The following is a 19,135-nucleotide window of genomic DNA, read 5'->3' as shown; positions in this document are numbered from 1 at the left end:
ACGATGCCTCCAGCTTTGTTTTTCTTTTTCAACATTTCCTTGGAGATTAGGGGTCTTTTATGATTCTATACAAATTTTAGGATTGTTTGTTCCAGAACTTTGAAAAATGTCATTGGAATTTTGATCGGGATGGCGTTGAAGGTATAGATTGCTCTGGGCAGCACAGACATTTGAACAATGTTTATTCTGATCCAGGAGCATGGAATGTTTTTCCATCTTTTTGTGTCTTTTTCAATTTCTTTCATGAGTGTTCTGTAGCTCCTAGAGTATAGATCCTTTACCTCTTTGGTTAGGTTTATTCCGAGGTATCTTATGGTTTTTGGTGCTATTGTAAATGGAATTGTTTCTCTAATATTTTTTTCTACAGTTGCATTATTAGTGTATAAGAAAGCAACTGATTTCTGTGCATTGATTTTGTATCCTGCCACATTACTGAATTGCTGTATGAGTTCTAGTAATTTGGGGGTGGAGTCTTTTGGGTTTTCCACATCGTGTCATCTGCGAAGAGAGAGAGTTTGACTTCTTCTTTGCCAATGTGAATACCTTTTATTTCTTTTTGTTGTCTGACTGCTGTTGCTAGGACTTCTAGTACTATGTTGAACAACAGTGGCGAGAGTGGGCATCCTTGTCGTGTTCCTGATCTCAAGGGAAAGTCTCTCAGCTTCTCCCCATTGAGGATGATATTTGCTGTGGGTTTTTCATAGATGGATTTTATGAACTTGAGGAATGTTCCCTCTATCCCTATACTCTGAAGAGTTTTAATCAGGAAAGGATGCTGTATTTTGTCAAATGCTTTTTCTGCATCAATTGAGAGGACCATATGGTTCTTCTCTCTCCTCTTATTAATATGTTCTATCACATTCATTGATTTGCAAATGTTGAACCACCCTTGCATCCCGGGGATAAATCCCACTTGGTCGTGGTGGACGATCCTTCTAATGTATTGTTGGATCCTATTAGCTGGGATTTTGTTGAGAATTTTGGAGTTCAGATTCATCAGGGATATCGGTCTGAAATTCTCCTTTTTGATGGGATCTTTGCCTGATTTGGGGATCAAGGTAATGCTGGCCTCACAGAATGAGTTTGGAAGCTTTCTTTCTGTTTCTATTTTTTGAAACAACTTCAGAAGAATAGGTATTATTTCTTCTTTGAATGCTTGGTAGAATTCCCCAGGGAATCCATCAGGCCCTGGACTCCTGTTTTTTGGGAGGTTTTTGATCACTGCTTCAATCTCGTTACTGGTATTGGCCTATTCAGGTTGTCAATTTCTTCCTATTTCAGTCTTGGTAGCTTATAGGTTTCCAGGAAGGCATCCATTTCTTCCAGGTTGCTTAATTTATTGACATATAGTTGTTGATAATAATTTCTAATAATTGTTTCTTTTTTAAAATTTTTTTATTGTTATGTTAATCACCACATATTACATCATTAGTTTTTGGTGCAGTGTTCCATGATTCATTGTTTGTTCATAACACCCAGTGCTCCATGCAGAACGTGCCCTCCTCAATACCCATCACCAGGATAACCCATCCCCCTCCCCCCCTCCCCTCTAGAACCCTCAGTTTGTTTTTCAGAGTCCATCATCTCTCATGGTTCGTCTCCCCCTCTGACATACTCCCCTTTTCTTCCTCTCCTGTTATCTTCTTCTTTTTCTTTTTTCTTAAAATATGTTGCGTTATTTGTTTCAGAAGTACATATCTGTGATTCAACAGTCTTGCACAATTCACAGCGCTCACCGTAGCACATACCCTCCCCAATGTCTATCACCCAGCTACCCTAATAATTGTTTCTATTTCCTTGGTGTTAGTTGTGATCTCTCCCCTTTCTTTCATAATTTTATTAATTTGGGTCTTTTCTCTTTACTTTTGGATAAGTCTGGCCAGTGGTTTATCGATCTTATTAATTCTTTCAAAGAACCAGCTTCTAGTTTCGTTGACCTGATCTACTGAGTTTCTGGTTTCTAATTCATTGATCTCTGCTCTAATCTTAATTATTTCTCTTCTAAAGCGTGGCTTAGGCATCGTTTGTTGCTTTTTCTCTAGTTTTTCAAGGTGTAAAGTTAGTTGGTGAATTCGGGATTTTTCTATGTTTTTGAGTGAGGCTTGGATGGCTATGTATTTCCCCCTTAGGACTGCCTTTGCAGTATCCCATAGATTTTGGACTGATGTTTTCGTTCTCATTGATTTCCATGAATTGTTTAAGTTCTTCTTTGATTTCCTGGTTGACCCAAACATTCTTGAGCAGAGTGGTCTTTAGCTTCCAAGTGTTTGAATTTCTTCCAAATTTTTTCTTGTGATTGAGTTCCAGTTTTAAAGCATTATGGTCTGAGCATATGCAGGGAATAATCTTAAACTTTTGGTATCGGTTGAGACCTGATTTGTGACCCAGTATGTGGTCTATTCTGGAGAAAGTTCCATGTGTGCTTGAGAAGAATGAGTATTCTGTTGTTTTAGGGTGGAATGTTCTATATATATCTATGAGGTCCATCTGGTCCAATGTGTCATTCAAGGCTCTTGTTTCTTTGTTGATTTTCTGCTTAGGTGATCTGTCCATTGCTGAGAGTGGAGTATTGAGGTCTCCTACAATTAACGTACTATTATCAATATGACTCTTTATTTTGGTTAACAGTTGGCTTATGTAGTTGGCTGCTCTCATGCTGGGGGGTGTAGATATTTACAATTGTTAGATCTTGTTGGACAGACCCTTTAAGAATGATATAGTGTCCTTCTGTGTCTCTATCTACAGTCTTTAGCTTAAAATCTAATTTGTCTGATATAAGAATTGCTACCCCAGCTTTCTTTTGAGGTCTGTTGGCATAGAAGATGGATCTCCATCCCTTCACTTTCAGTCTGGATGTATCTTTAGGTTCAAAATGAGTCTCTTGTAGGGGCGCCTGGGTGGCTCAGTTAGTTGAGCGACTGCCTTCAGCTCAGGTCATGATCCTGGAGTCCTGGGATCGAGTCCCGCATCAGGCTCCCTGCTTGGTGGGGAGTCTGCTTCTCCCTCGGACCCTCCCTCCTCTCGTGCTCTCTCTCTCTCAAATAAATAAGTAAATTTTAAAAAAATGAGTCTCTTGTAGACAGCATATGGATGGGTCCTGTCTTTTTATCCAATCTGCAACCCTGTGCCATTTTATGGGAGCATGTAGGCCGTTTACATTGAGAGTGATTATTGAACGATATGAATTTATTGTTATCCTGTTGCCTGTAAAGTCCTTGTTTCTATAGATTGTCTCTGTAAATTTCTGTTCTATATTACTCTTGGGGTCTTTCTCCTTTTATAGAACCCTCCATAATATTTCTTGCAGGGCCGGCTTAGTGGTCACATATTCTTTCAGTTTCTGCTGGTCTTGGAAGCTCTGCAATTCTCCATCCATTCTAAATGACAGCCTTGCTGGATAAAGTATTCTTGGCTGTGTGTTCTTCTCATTTAGTACCCTGAATATGTCTTGCCAGCCCTTTCTGGCTTGCCAGGTCTCTCTGGATAGGTCTGAGGTTATTCTGATGTTTCTCCCTCCGTACGTAAAGAATCTTTTCCCCCTAACTGCCCTTAAGATGGTTTCCTTGTTTCTAAGATTTGCGAGTTTTACTATTACATGCCAGGGCATTGGTCTGTCTTCCTTGATCTTGGGAGGGGTCCTCTCTCCCTCTAGGACATGACTGTTTATTTCATTCTCCAGATTAGGGAAGTTCTCAGGTATGATTTGCTCAAATATGTCTTTTAGTCCTCTCTCTCTCCACCCCTTCAGGGATCCCAATAATTCTGACACTGGAACGTTTCATCGTGTCACTTATTTCTCTAATTCTGTTTTCATGGGTTTTAAGCTGTTTCTCCCAGGCCTCCTCTTTTTCCTTCTTTTCTATCAATTGGTCTTCTAGATCACGAATTCGTTCTTCTACCTAGTTTAACCTAGCTGTTAGAGTATCTAGATTAGATTGGATCTCATTGTAGCATTTTTAAGTTTTGCCAGTTCAGCTTTCATTTCTGCCCTTAGAGACTCTATGTTGACATTAATTGATTTCTCCATTCTAGTATCATCTTCATAACTGTTACCCGAAGCCCATTTCTAACATCTTGGTTATATCTGTATCCGTTTGTAAATCTGTGGCAGAAGTCACAGTCTCTATGTTGGGAGTTCCTCCTCTTAGTCATTCTGTTGAGGGGTGGTTGAGGGAATGTACAGAGTCTAAATTATTGACCACAACCCAAGCAAGATGTACCTGTTTTATAGGGACCTTAGGGTTGTCAGCCTCTTGTTCTCCCAGCCTGTCTTCTGGGGGAGGGGCCTGACTCACTGTTACTCAGGCAACCTTGTTTGGGCAGAGTTGCCCTGCCCCCTGTGGGGGAGGGGGAGGATGGGCTCCGTGAAAACTGGTTTTTGGGGGCTTTTGTTCTCTGGGGGCTTTCTCTGGTGGCTTTCCGAGTCTCTTCCGAGAGTCAGAGCAGAAGAGACTGTTTCCAACCCTCTGCCTCAGAACAGAGAGATAGAGAGATCGCAGTCTGTTTTTCAGTGAGCTCTCCAGGCCACACTATCTCTGTTTCTGTCTGTGCTGCTAGAAACTGCAGTGTCCTGGGTTGTGCACCCCTTAGCAGCGCTCTTAGCTGTCACTTCCAGGTCCAGGCACATCTTTGCTCTTTGTACTTCTAAAACTGCCAGCTGCCCCCAGTTTGCATGTGTGACCCAGCAGCTCCAGGGTTCAGTCTGGGGGGCTGCCCTAAAGTCCTTTCCCCCCGCTACCGGTCTGCAAGTCTGTGCCCTGTCCCCAGCGCGGGAAGCAGGATCCCAAAGGCTCCCTCCCCCCTTCCATTTATCTTCTGGTATCTGCCCATGGAATCACAGCTCCCTGCTTCATACCTCAAAACCAACCACCTGCAATGTTCTGTTTGTAGAGATCCAGATATAGCTTCTTAAATCTCAAGCTGATTTTGTGGGTGTTCAGAGTGGTCTGGTAGATATCCAGCTCAAGTCAGGGGACCAGTTGGAATAGGGTCCCCTATTCCTCCACCATCTTTTCCTCCTCCATAAGTATAGCAAACTTAACATGTCCAAAACAGAAGCCCGATTTCTGCTGCCTAATTTTTCTCACCTAGGTAAGTGATAACTATCCTTAGAATTGATCAGGTCAAAACCTTGCAGTTTATCTTGACTCCTCACTTTCTTTTATATTCTACTTTGAATTCACTAGTAAAACCTGTTGGCTTTACCTTCAAAATATATCCTTATTATTTCTCACCATCTCCACTGCTACCACTCTGGTCCAAATCTCTTGCTGGATATTATATATCTTTCTAACTGTCTCCCTGCTTTTTTCCTTTTCTCTCCTATATGCCATGCCATATTGAAGCCAGAGTAAACATTTAAAAATTTAAGACACATTATGTTTCATGTTATGTTTCCCTTTCTCAAAACTATTTAGAATAAAATGGTCTTGTTTCTGTTACCTCCCCAACCTCACCTCCTTTTACTTTGCTCCTTTCCTTCTAAACTTCAGCCACAAACATGACAAGCATACACCCTACCTCAGGGCTTTTCTGTCTCTGTTGTTCCTTCTGCTTGTAACTCAATTCCCCTCACATGGCTGGCACCACCCTTAGTACCTTCAGATTTCCACTCTAATTTTGCCTCATCAGTGAGGCCTGATTGCCCTCTATAAAACAGAAGACTCTATCACTCAGGTCTGGAAAGGAAAACCAAATCCTCTAGGTATTTCATATGAAGAGGAGTGGAAGAAAAAAGGATTTAATACAGGGAATTGGTTACAAATGTGTTGAGAGGGTTGGAGAAACAAAAGGAGAAAAGTGTGTCTCCAATGATCAGGAAGTCACCACTGTCCCTAGGGCTGCTGGGGGAAAGTGATGTTACTGAGGATTGAGGAGCTTATACTTCTGCTAACTTCTTTCCAACTTCTAATATTGTGTTAATGCATTCCAATGACAAAACCTAACAGGACCACAGCTGGAAAGAGAGCCCAGGAAATTGGGTTTTCAGCCTTCCAGCCTTATTGTATAGGGGAGAGTATGAAAGGATTGATGCAGGGTAGGCTTCAACAGGTAATATCTGGCATATACTTCTTCTACTACTAGTCTTTATCATCTTATCCTTTATTTTTCTTCATACTACTTACCACTATTTGTTCATTGACTATCTCCCCTCCCCTGCCTCCATCAGAATATAAATTCTGTAAGAATAAGGAATTTGTTTGTCTGGTTTGCTGCTATATCCTGAGCAGTCAGAACAGTACCTGGCATCAGTATGGTAGCATACTAAATGGGGAGGAGTGGTGGAAATGGTTTGCCCCAGTGGAGCATATTTTATTACTGACTTTGCTTAGAATTGCCAGTGCATGGTGATGATAAAAAGCGGAATAACTTGTAGTCAGTTTTATTATTATTTTCTAATTTTCTACAGCCAATGCATCCTCTTATGTGAGGGTAAAGAGTTAACCAAACCCATTTCCATCTCTAAGGACAAATTTGAGCTTGGGTTAACTTTCTAGTTCTGTTTCCCTAGAAATTTGATAAAGATGAAATGTCAGCTTGTTACTAGGCAGCATTTCTTATGGCAAAAATAATCTGCGATTGGTAACCTGCAAATGGACTAGAAGGAACTATAAAGGAACTATAAATACCTAGCGGGAAGTGACAGCTTTGGGCTTCTGTGAATATGGTGACACTTGTATCTGGACATTTCCCTCATAGGGACCCTGGAAGCTGTCTAAGTCTGTTATAAGAAACATTGATTCTTATGTAGGATATGCTTCTAAGTTGGTGGCTCCTATACTCTCCTACTATAATTCTTGTTCCCTTGCACCTGAATGTCACTTGAAGAAAAAAGAGAATAGCTCTTGGATGGCTGTGTAGATGATTAAGAGGACTATTTCCACTGAAGATGAAAGTCTGATGCAGCCCTGCTGGACACTGAGTTTGCTGTAGAAAATCCTTCTAAATAAACTGGTTCATGATACAGTGTATTCACATCTTATAAGTCTGATTTTAGTTAACATAATCCCTGATGGGCATTCCAACATGTAATAGATGTTTAATAAATATTTATTGAACAAATACACGAAGTTGGAAATGTATGCCACAGTTATGTAATTACTGGATGGTATTACCTAAGTGTTAACATACACAGTTTGCTGAAACCAACAAATGTCTACATCGACTGTTCTGTATTAGTTTTAGTTCACAACTGTACCTCCCCAATTTTGATATAATTCCCGCATTCCAAAAAAACACATGTAGTCACAAAATACTGGGCAGGTTTTAAAGACAGTATACAGACATCTTGTATGGCATTCTTTGGGTTGCCCCAGGCCACTGTTCTGCTTACTGTCATATGACACTGGATTCAAAAGTGGACATATGTGAAGCTACTCATATCAGGGGAAATCAGTTAGCACTTAAGGGGAGCTTGAGCTGTGACTGACTAAATTATAGACTTGCCACATTAACAGACAAGTGTAATTTCTTTTGGCCTCTCTGAAAATAAATAATTTTTTCCTATTATTTTCTGTCTATCTAAGATCTCAAGCCTTCAAAAGAGATACTACATTTTATTCATTTCTTTTATCCCCATTTTCCAGTATAATGTCTGGCATAGAGGTACCCAACAAACATTTGTTGAGCTAAACTATACAATTATAGAGAGTCATAATAACAGCTAACTTTGGATGGAAATAGGGAAGGAATGCTGAGCTATATGGAACCAGAGATTATGGATTTAGAAACATTATTTTAGATTGTGGATTTAGAGATTTAGAAACATTATTCCCTTGGAAAACTATGATAAATACAGTAAGTCACAGAAAATAGCATCTATCAAAGTCTCTCCAAGGATAATCAAGCCTATGGAGGCAGGAAACTAGGACTACAAATTCTTCCTTAGATTCCATGATGTAAGTATCATCTCTAGTCTTACTCCATCACTTTTCTTTCACTAGCAAATAGTTTTAATACAGAATGTATGATAGCTTTAAAAAGGATAGGTGAGACTATAGTCCAGCCCTACAAAAACATTAGGAAGAATACAAGAAATATAGCTTAAACAAAATTGCCTAATAACTAGTTATTTATGAATTTGCTCATTCTCTTTAGCTTTCCCAACCCCCATGAACTCACTTAGATGCACAGAGCATATAAATACATCACAAGTAAGAATAGTTCATTAAGGGCACCTGGGTGGCTCAGTTGGTTAAGCAACTGCCTTCGGCTCAGGTCATGATCCTGGAGTCCCGGGATCGAGTCCCGCATCAGGCTCCCTGCTGCTCAGCGGGGAGTCTGCTTCTCCCTCTGACCCTCCCCCCTCTCATGTGCTCTATCTCTCTCTCATTCTTGCTCTCTCAAATAAATGAATAAATAAAATCTTTAAAAAAAAGAATAGTTCATTAAGTCAATCAGTTTATTAGAATTTCTTTCCAATGCTAAACATAGTGTCAGTTGGTCCTAGGGATATTAAAATCTTCACTATGTAGATCAATTGAAAAGAATGTTTTGGGTCAATCAATAGTTTTAGGGAATGACCAGTACACCAATACTGGGTCTAGAATCCTGATTCATCTCTCCATTAGTGAAACAAATACTCTATTCTTTTCTTTTGCCCTTTCTAAAAGAACTATAAGGGTAATGGAGAGACCTTTGAAAATGTTCATTTCCAAGACTTTAAGAAATTAAAAATAATGATAACAAATAAATGGCTTATTTTCAGAATAAAATTAGAGATTAAAAGAGAGAAAAAAAAGAAATCCTGTTAATCTTTTAAAAAACAGTAAGGTCTAAAGGTCTAAAAAAATCTCAATAGTTTCTGATTCTGTTCTTAGGCTTTGAATTACCAGCAGATCCATTTTTTAATATTCCCAGTTTGGTTAGAACCTCTGACTTTTTGTATAACCTAAGCAAAACATGGAACAGGAAATTTTTCAAAAGTTTTCAGAGAAAGATTGACTAAATCCCCATCCTAAATCAGGGCTGAAATGACATTTGACATATTGAGAAGCATGCCACTAGAGATGCTATCTTTGGAGAAAAAGAGAAAAGATTATCAAATTCCTCCTGGTGATTAAGGATCACATGGAACTTCCAGGAAGATGAAGGGCTAACCATTGTATCCCAATTCATTGATTTATTTCCCACACAGAGATGGCCCATCATCTCAGCAGCAGGGTAGGTAGAATTCATTGTCCTAAGAGCCTGAGCACTAAATTTGCATAGCTGAACATCTATAGCTAGCAGTCAACATTCTTTGTTTATATGTACCGAGTCTGTGCAAAGGTCATTGGTTGTAATAGTTTATTCTAATCAATGGAAGGGAACATTTCTCAATATGTAATTTCTAGTCTTCCTCCTTCTTATCTTCTGTACTTGAACTATCCTGAGGCCAATTTATTATTTCCCTGTTACAGGTATGTGGTAAAATCTATAATCCACAATGTTCTATTTACAACACAGAAGTCAAAAAGACTTTTACCTGAAAGTCCAGTTACCTCCCCCTTCTACCTTCCCCCCCACTTTTTTTTTTTTTTTTTTTTTTTTTACCTCATTCCCTGTTGACATGACTGCAACAACTGGAAACTTATTAACTTCAACCTCTGTGACACCTACAGTTGCCAGAAGACCAATCTCTGAGGGGCCCATATGGGTTCCTTTGGCCAAAACGCATTCCCCTCTTTTAATGTCATGGCCAATGGGTCTGAAAGTCAAAGCAGAACCATAAACAGTATGATTAAGAATAATATTTTCTCAACTGACTTCAGTGTCAAAGAAGGAGGACATTCAAGAGGAGAAAAAAGTCAAGAGATGAGGCAGGAACAGAATAATAAAATAAAAAGCTTCTAAAAACTCTATGCTTTTTTAATAAAAAAATTTAAATCACACAATGGAAGAGAGAAATAGGATTTCCATTATTGCTAAGGAATATGTTATTTCACATTTGAAAACTAGTTTACAAATTGCTTTGTACTAAATTACAGTAAAAAAATACCAACCACAAACTTTCTTTGATAAAAGGCAAGAATTTATATGAAAATATCTAGTGGCATTAATGATAAGAGGTCCTCAGCATGTTAGCTTTGAGGTAAGGAGAATAACATTGATGAGGTTACAGTCACAGGGGTAATTTCTATTCGGACAACTTAGGCTGGCACAGGTCTATGGCCACAGAAGTCCAGTCAACTTGGCTTCTTGCTATAGGGATGTGAGAATTGTAGCTTTGTCATAAGGACATTTGAGCAAATTAGTATTGATGGGATCAGGGCAAACATATTCCAATGTAAGAAAAATAATTTAAAGTATATGCACTCCTTATGTTAAGACAGTAGTCTCATCTTTGTATATAAAGAATAGCAGATTATTCTATTCTTATTGGTAGTCAGTGGAAGAGGGGCTATCAGCTAATTGCATAAAAACTCAACTCTGGGATTATCTATGTTGATACCAGTACCTAGGGGTGGAGTTGGATAATTCTGGATTATCTAGAAGTAGGATTAACTGTGGATGAGTTTACTTCTTTCTCATGTTGCTTTTGACTATTTCATTTGCCTTTATTGTTTATGAAAAAGTAGGCAGAGTAGACATGAGCTGTAGAATTAAGAAAAATCATTTTGCTACTTGTTAAAAGTCCTGAACACTAATGGCTAAATACCTTTGCTGTGGATTTGCAATAGCCATGCTCTCCTGAATTTATGATCATGTGGAAACAAAAGTTGGCTATACATTCTATACATTATGAATTTACCTGATATCTTGGCCTGGTCGAGCTTGCACCAGAATTCGTACTTCAAGTTCCTCAGTGCCCTATAATAAAAGCAAGTCATGTAATTTCGAACAGAATAATCTAACAGAATTTTGATCAATACAATTTAGCTACTCAGATAGGTCCAGAATATATACAAATATAGAGAAACAGAACCATTTGGTACACATTTTGAACATGATAAATTTCTATCACAGGTTCCTGAAAAACTAGGTTTGATGCCAATAAATTTTTTGTAAATAAATAAAAATTTTCTTCATAATTTTCATGCTTTTAAAAAATGTACCACTTCAAATACTGGATCTTATATTGTAAGTAGCATTCTCAAGGGAAAATAAAAGATATATCTATATGGCCACCCTAATAGATACATCGAATGTGGATGGAGATAACCTGTCTCTTCTGTTCCCAGGAATCATGCCACGTTTCCCAAATGTCTGCAGAAATTTCAGTGAAGGACTTACAGTTTTCCTGGTAGTAGGTGTCTGTAAATTAATGGTGATCATTAATTTTACATTTATGGGCTGTGACACTGGAACTGTGTCTTGTCATCTGGCAGAGTCTGTGGATGCATGTGTTCTGGATTTCAATGCTCTGCTGGCTTCCCTGATGCCAATAAATCTGTTGGACAGTTTTAACAGCAGGCAGTGTGATCTGTATGCCAAGAGTTGAATTTTATAAGCCTTACATGTGGGAAAGTGACTGAAAAGACAATCCCAGATCAAGAGAAGTGGCTGTCTCTCAGCATGCCCAAATTTTACTATATAGCCAGCCCAGAAGAATGTTATTTATTTTAGCTCTAGCTTTTAAGACATAAAATATTTTAAGCTACTTCAAAAAACAAGTTAAGATAGCCAGTCATTAAATTATCAGTGGAAACTATTCTTTTATTAGTGGCTGACCCTCTGGTTCCAATAACTGCCACTAATTTCAGTAAGATGAAGGCCTGTTTAGACCAAGACAATTCCCAGGAGGCTTTAGTGTAGACTAGAGAGGGGGCACTGGCATAAATTCAAGTTTTCCAGGCTGTCCTTTGATGGCAAAGATTTTTCTGAATTATAGAAAATCAGAGTTGAAGGGTTATTTGGTTCAAATGCTTGGCTTAATGTAATATTCAAGAACTTGCCCAAGCATTCTCTGTTAAATTCTCCTTCACATTTTATCAGAAGCTAGTCTTGATGAACAAATTTCTCAGCTGTAAGGTATGTCAACAGTTAATATCTCTGCTGTTCTATTTGAGGTAGTTTCCTTCCTTGTTTGCATGTGAAATTTTGCAGATCAAATGTGGTTCAAATTCTGTTAAAATTACAGTAATGATCATAAAAACAGCTCCTGTAACAAAAGATTTTCAAATATAAGACAATTCCTATTTACTGGAGACCCATACACTACAATGTAAGATCCGAACATTACCAAAACAAATGAACAAACAAACAAAAGACAAAACAAAAACAAAAAAACCCAACCCAACTGGATTAATCTTATAAACATTGCAGAAAATGGGCATGGTTTGTAATACTGCCATAGGAACAGAGCAGTAAGACCTGGTGATGACGTACATCATCAGATTCCCTGATTAGTTCGGTATCTTCTACTTGTACTACTGCATCAGCACCGCAGGGGATTGGAGCACCTGTTGTAACCCGCATGACTTGTCCCGGCATTACTGTCTGAGTCGGCTGAAAATACAAACATGTAAGAAAGAATTGATTTACTTTGCTGTTGCAAAGGAAAAGTCTGCAGGAGATGTATTATTTTTAGAAACAAACCATTAAAGGAAAATCTTATACTCTTATTCATTTTGGTCCAATGTAATAAAAACTACCCACGAACAGGTGCATTTACACCGAAGAGGCTTTAACTTGATTTAAAGTAATGACCATTAGACAGATGTCTTTCTTGGTGCCCTGTTCTCCTTTTGAAGAACTGTCACTTAAAATTGTCACTATTGTGTTTCACTCAAATAATGTGAATTTTCTTAATACCTATATGTAAAGTGATTTGAGTATCTTTAAGAAAAAAAATGCCATACAACGTGATTTTATGAAACAGTTATGAATAACTAGCATGTTGTCATTTACTTAGGTTCTGACATTTAAGAATTGTAGTACTTTATTAACTAAACTTTTTGATTTAATAAAGGCAAGTCAAAAATCATTTTAATTATTTCACTTGAAAATCTTTTAAAACATATTAGTTCATCTTTCAATAATAAAAGTCTAGAAAATGTAATTAAGTAATTCAAAAATGATTCCAGTGTCTGTAATGATTTGTGTTAAACACTATATCCAAGATTTTCATTATCTGAGCTCTCATACAGATGGTACAGGAGACTGACCCCAGGACTTGACCTGCAAACTTCTCTCAGCATAGAGAAAAACATATTTCTGTAAGATCTATTTGACAGGTTTGATTTGGACACATAGGCCAATGATTTAGGTCACAGTTGGGAAAAGGAATGCTTCAAATTTCCCCTAAAAGAGAATTCTGAGATAATATTAATTTCCTGATAAAAAAGAGATCTTTCCAAAGATATCTGCTTAAGTATTTAAAATCTTAGGTCACAACAATGTGAATATATTTAACATTACTGAACTGTACACTTAAAAATGGTTATGATGGTACATTTTATGTTATATATTTTCTACCGCATGAAACAATTTTTAGGGAATGGTTAAAAAATACCCCTCTAACTGGATGTACAAAGCAAAACAGGAAATTTATTAGAACAGCCTTAAAAATCTTTTTTCAATAGTATTATTGCTGCAAACAATACCACCAATAGCTAAAATTATCAAACCCTTCAATTTATACTAGGTACAGAGTTAAGTGCACTGTTAAATTCTAGAATGTAAGCCCTACAAAGACTGGGATTTGTCTTATTTTTTGTTTGCCTCTCCAGATCACATCTTCATTTTCTATCCTGCGCTATGGCCCAGAAGGCTGACCTCTATGGACTGTTTCATCCAGGTTCCCATCACTCTGGCTTCTGATTAGGTTCAATCAATGGGAGCGGTCAGCAAGAGATTAGAGGGTAAGACAAAGGGAAAAGTAGGGTTTTCATTCTGCTTGCTCTTTCCCTGCTGGGCTGCAGTTTGGTGATGGCTATATCATCTTTATTACTGAGGGTCACAGCTCCTATTGGGTGGCCCTATCTCATAGCTATGAATCTCCTCAGGTCCAGGTACCACTCTTTCCCTTTGCCCCTTTAGACCTAGAGGTGGTTGGTAAGGGAGTGTCACTGTTAGTACCTGGGTGCTTAACATTCCTTTGTTGGTTTCCCTTAACCCTATTTCTTGGATATAGTCCCTTTAATCACTCCTTTTCCAGAAATATTTATTTCTTTCATACCAAAGCCTAGAATATGTCTAGCACAAAGTTGGTGTCTAGAATGAATGAATGAACATGTATGATCTCATTAGCTGACAACTACATGAAGTATTCCATCCTTCTTGGCTTAAAACTCCAGTGTTCTCCCTGATTTTCTCCCACAGCTATTGGCAAAAGAGATTCTTGGGATCAGCTCTGGCATTGAGCTATGTATCTTATATTTCCTTATTCAGCTACTTGAATAAAAGACATTGCAGGCTTTCAGAATGGTTACATTTTTATGTGATTTTCTACCAAGATGCTGCATAGGGTTTCATATGAAAAGTTTAGGGCCCAAAGCATTAAAGTTAAAAAAGAAAATTCAACCTCAATATTACTCATTGTCCAGGACATCTCTTAATATACTATACATGGCCATTTTGCAGTGCAGTGATTTTTGATGAAAAGCATTAGTTCTGATATATGTATTTTTTAATGGAGGTACTAATGCTGAAACTATCTTTAGAGTCTATGGAACAAAGATATTTAATATAGGTCTAAACAGGTCGTTCTTTTGCTGAAAGTGCCTTTGTGGCTAAGGCAGAAAGCAAATCCTAAAGTGAGTTTCAGGGCAGTTGCTTCTTAAGCTGAAGTTTGTTGGTCTGGAGCCCTGCCTCAATTTAGTCAGGTTCAATGTACCATACTCTATAAATTTACTTTAAGTTTTATTGTGGTTGTACCTGTAATTTTCTCTACTTGTTTTAAACCAACTCTTAAGAAGTGTTTTCATGTGATTTTTGAATAAAAAATTTGACTCCTCTCTAAGATTAGTAAATCTAAGTGATATGTGAAGACTTCCTACCAGCTCACTTAAATGAGATCCAATGTAAAAGATATCATTGGATATATATATATATATATCCACTTAGAGTAAACACAGAAACCTCAGTTGAATGGAATCAGTTGAAAAACTTAGGAATACATGAAGTACTTCCTTTAGATTGTTAAGAGTAACAATTCTTTACAAGTAACTCATTCTTTTTTTATTGCTATACCTTATATGTTTTATATAAAGTAAAAATGGTTAAAATCTTGATTTTTCCTTAATGGAGGTGTTGGGTTTTTTTGAGATTTGACCAAAAACAGCACTTTATAATCATGTAATATTTTCTTTGACAGTGTCCAGTGCTAATCAATAGGACCAAACTATAAGTGATTTAAAGTCAAGTATTTTGGTGCACCATAAAAGCATTTTGTAAATTACTGTCTCAGTGTATGCAATGGCATCTAATTCTCAAGCATATGTACTTTCAATAAGGGAGCAATTTGGCTCTTTTAAGATCTCCAAGATTGCTATAAAGTCTGTATGATACCTTAGTCATAGTTAAAGGACATCACAGATAATTTGAAGAGAAACCCCATTTTCTTGTATAGTTTTCATCTTTTTTTCCCATCGACCTTACAAGAAGTTAGCAACTTTTAAGTTTCATGACTTTTCTTGTGTTCCTAGTTCTCTTAACTAGTAAATAAGGTTTAAGAAGACCACAAGGCACTTATAAATCTGTTACCTATCTACCTATTTATACTAGGCTTTGACTACCACAAACTATTTGCAGTTTCTTAAACACTCCATGCAATTTTTAAAAACACCTCTGTGTCTTGATTTATACTGTTCTCTTGGCCTGGAATGTCCTTTTCTCATTTCTGTTTTTGTAAAATCCTCTTAGGTCCAGCTCCAATGTTATTTTCTTAATCCTCCTAGGATGAAATGCTCAACCTCCCTATTGTCCTGCACAATACATGACTGATAGCATTATTTTAACACTTAATATATTATATTTAGTTGTTCTGTCTCTTTCACTAGATGTAAACTCCTTAAGAGTAGAAATCATATCTTAATCTACTTTATATCCCTAGAACCCAACACAGTGAGTGCTTGGTACACATAGTAGGTATGTTTGATAAATGTTATTAGATAGACTCAATTGAAGACCAGAGACCTAGAATAATTGGTACTTTGTGGTCTTGTTATACAAATGGATGCTTTAGATATCCAACACTGATTGAAATATATATCAAGAAGTCAAGTAAATTACGAGGTCATAATACAAGTCATTTATAAAAAAGGGACCCAGGCCTAGCTGTTCTTTTTGTCAGGAAAACAGTTATGAGGATTAAAATCAGCCTGCGTACAGCACCTAATCACTATAGTGCCAGGCTTGGCTTCAGAGATCTATCCACAGTTCTCTTCAATGCTTGGATGTAGGGATGAGGTAGCCTCATCCTGGGGTCACCACCATGGGCACCATACTTCTCTTATATATATCCTTAACTTTTCCATATTTTCAGTACATATGGGAGTACATACTAAGCCAAGGAAGAAAAGGCATGGGACATAGCTTTTGCCCAAACCTCCACATTCATTCATTCATTCATTCATTCATATCCTCCTTTATTTTTATATAATGCTTATGAATGTTTGGTAGTAGCAGAGGAAAAAAGTATCTTGATCTTCTGGTTCTATTTAATAAGGCAAGAGCTCTTTTAACCAACCTTCAAAATTCACTGGACTAACATATGCTCTCTATTTCCTCTTAAACATAAAGATGCTTACAGCACTGTTTAAGTTTGAGGCTGTTAGACCCTTGTACAATTGTAAAGTACTGCTTTACAGTTCAATTGACTTTCTTCCCAAACTTGTTTGTGCCAGTTTGTGGCAGCAGTTGCTACTGAATTATGTAATTTAAATAAATATTACATAAATTAATACATGAGTGTGAAAAGGTTTTTCCTAGAAAAATTAAGTTAAACCTTTGGAAAAACTCAATTAAAAAATTTTGCCAAAAGCAACTGTCAAATTAACTGTGGGTAAAGTAGCTGTAAAAATTGTAAAAATACAATAAAAATCTAGAAGGATTCTATACTTAAGATACTTTGCAAATGTCCTTCAAGTTTTTTCCACTTTAAAGACCAAAACTGGAAATCACATAAGTGCTTTTGGGTGTGATTTATGTAAGAAAGACCAGATAGAAATTGAAATAGTAGATACTTGTTAAAATAAAAGTATTAGCTCTCCATCAAATTATTGACAAATAAATTTCATTTAAGTTAAACTTATATTTATTTTAAAAATATAAAATAATTTTCCACTTGTTTCCAATTAAATGGGCAATTGCTAGTCTCAAAAGCATTAAATAAGAGGACTTCTACTGTACTTCCATTATGGCCCATTAGTGCTTCATTTCTTAATAGAAATATATATACACCTGTTCACTGGCTAGCCCTAGTGAGCAAAGCTAATCTAAGTGATTAGCTTGAGTGGTTAAATAATTGGCTTCTTCTAATTTTCCCTGTTTGTAACACAGGTTGGAGAAAACTCTGAGAAGATCACCTAGAAACTATAGATCTATTCAGAACATTAATGTTTATATAGGAAGAAAGAATGATCTAATCATAGGACTGGAAAATGTTTGTGGGGTATATCTCTGAGACATACCAAAAATACCATGCTGTATATTAAAAGATGCAGATTTCTTTCAGTTAAAAAATAATTATTTTGGCTCTTTCTCATGGGAACCTCCTTTAATCTCTTTGATAACCTGTCTAATTCATCTCTAAGATTTCCATTACAATGATGGTAGAAGGTTAGAATTCAATGCTAAAAGTCCATGAAACTGAAATCTTCAGGGCCTTTCAGGCCTATGAATCTCACCTGCTCACCAGCTTGGGATTCCCCAATGATGAAACGATCTCCTGGACCATCAGCAGCTGTGAGGTGAAAAGAACCAAGAACAAACATCAAAATGGACCTATAGCAAGGAATAAGGATCTAGTGTTGGAATTCTAAAATTTGATTCAAATGATCAGATAAAGCTTCAGGAAAATGAATACTTTTCTGATCTCCTAGACCAGACAATGGCATTATTACTACTGGTTTGATCTTTGTATCCACCATTCAGAAGTACCAGTAGAAGTGATTCTAAACATGCTGTTTCTTGGTGTCACTGGAGATGGTCTTCCTGTTGCTCCATAATTTGATACTTGTATTTTTAATTTTTTTTAAAGATTAATTCATTTAAATGAGAGAGAGAGAGAGCAAGAGAGAGCGAGAGAGAGCATGTGCGAGTGGGGGGAGAGGCAGAGGAAGAGAATCTTCAAGTGGACTCCCTGCTGAGTAGAGAGGCAGATGTGGGCTGATCCTACCACCCATGAGATCATGACTCATGAGATCACAACCTGAGCTGAAACCAAGGGTCAGAAGCTCGAATGACTGAGGCACCCAGGAACCCCAAATACTTGTATTTTTTAAATAGAACTATTTCTTCTAGCCTGTCCTTCAAATAAATACCCCCCTTTCTATGGGTATATATTTGTGATGTTTGTATACACTACGGTGGATATATCTATCTATACTGATATATTACTATTTATATTCATATTTTTCCATTTTCTATAAATTTCAAACTATTTCATACTATTTTCTTATTTATCACCTAGTCTGATTTTCATAATAACCCAGTCGAGTAGAAAGAACATATCTTCTTTTTTACATTTGACATTTGAAGGGGATGAGTCACAGAATGAAGGAACTTAGGTTGACAAATTCTTGTTAGTAGTACCTAGGACTAAAACACAGTCCATTAATTCCCAATACAGTATTTTTTTTTAAATAATTGGCCAAAATGCTATTTCTAAATCATAATATATAGGAAGCTGTGCATTACAATTTCCATTGACTATTTGTTTTTAAATCAGAAGAAATACTTTCAGAATTAAGATGGAAATACTTATTCAATTTTTTTTCTATATACAGTATATATAGAATTACCCCATCCCCCCACCCACCTCCCCTCCAGCAACCCTTGGTTTGTTCCCTGTAGTCTGGCATGGCTTGTCTCCCTCTGATTTCTTTCCATTCTGTTTTCCCTCCCTTCCCCTATGATCCTCTGCACTGTTTCTTATACTCCACATATGAGTGAAACCATATGATAACTGTCTTTCTCTGACTGACTTATTTTGCTCGACATAATACCCTCCACTTCCATGTCAATGTAAATGGTAAGTATTCATCCTTTC

General features: G+C 37.1%; 1 protein-coding gene across 11 annotated transcripts in view; it reads right to left on the bottom strand.

The window, feature by feature from the left end:
- Positions 1-19,135, bottom strand: part of GPHN (gephyrin) — a 633,555-nt gene that overhangs the window by 65,914 nt on the left and 548,506 nt on the right. For all 11 annotated transcript variants that reach the window (XM_073895379.1, XM_073895381.1, XM_025869865.2 and 8 more), the window contains 4 exons: positions 17,772-17,827; positions 12,310-12,429; positions 10,733-10,791; positions 9,535-9,688 (listed from right to left, as the gene is read on the bottom strand). In XM_073895379.1, coding sequence (XP_073751480.1) covers positions 9,535-9,688; positions 10,733-10,791; positions 12,310-12,429; positions 17,772-17,827 — 389 coding nt within the window. The remainder of the gene's footprint in view (positions 1-9,534; positions 9,689-10,732; positions 10,792-12,309; positions 12,430-17,771; positions 17,828-19,135) is intronic.

Source organism: Callorhinus ursinus, unplaced genomic scaffold (genome assembly GCF_003265705.2).
Source record: "Callorhinus ursinus isolate GAN/ISIS: 27379988/994484 unplaced genomic scaffold, GSC_fseal_2.0 scaffold8, whole genome shotgun sequence".
NCBI classification, from domain to species: domain Eukaryota; kingdom Metazoa; phylum Chordata; class Mammalia; order Carnivora; family Otariidae; genus Callorhinus; species Callorhinus ursinus.
The sequence above is the reverse complement of the archived record's forward strand: the minus strand, read 5'-3'. Positions and strand labels throughout refer to the sequence as shown.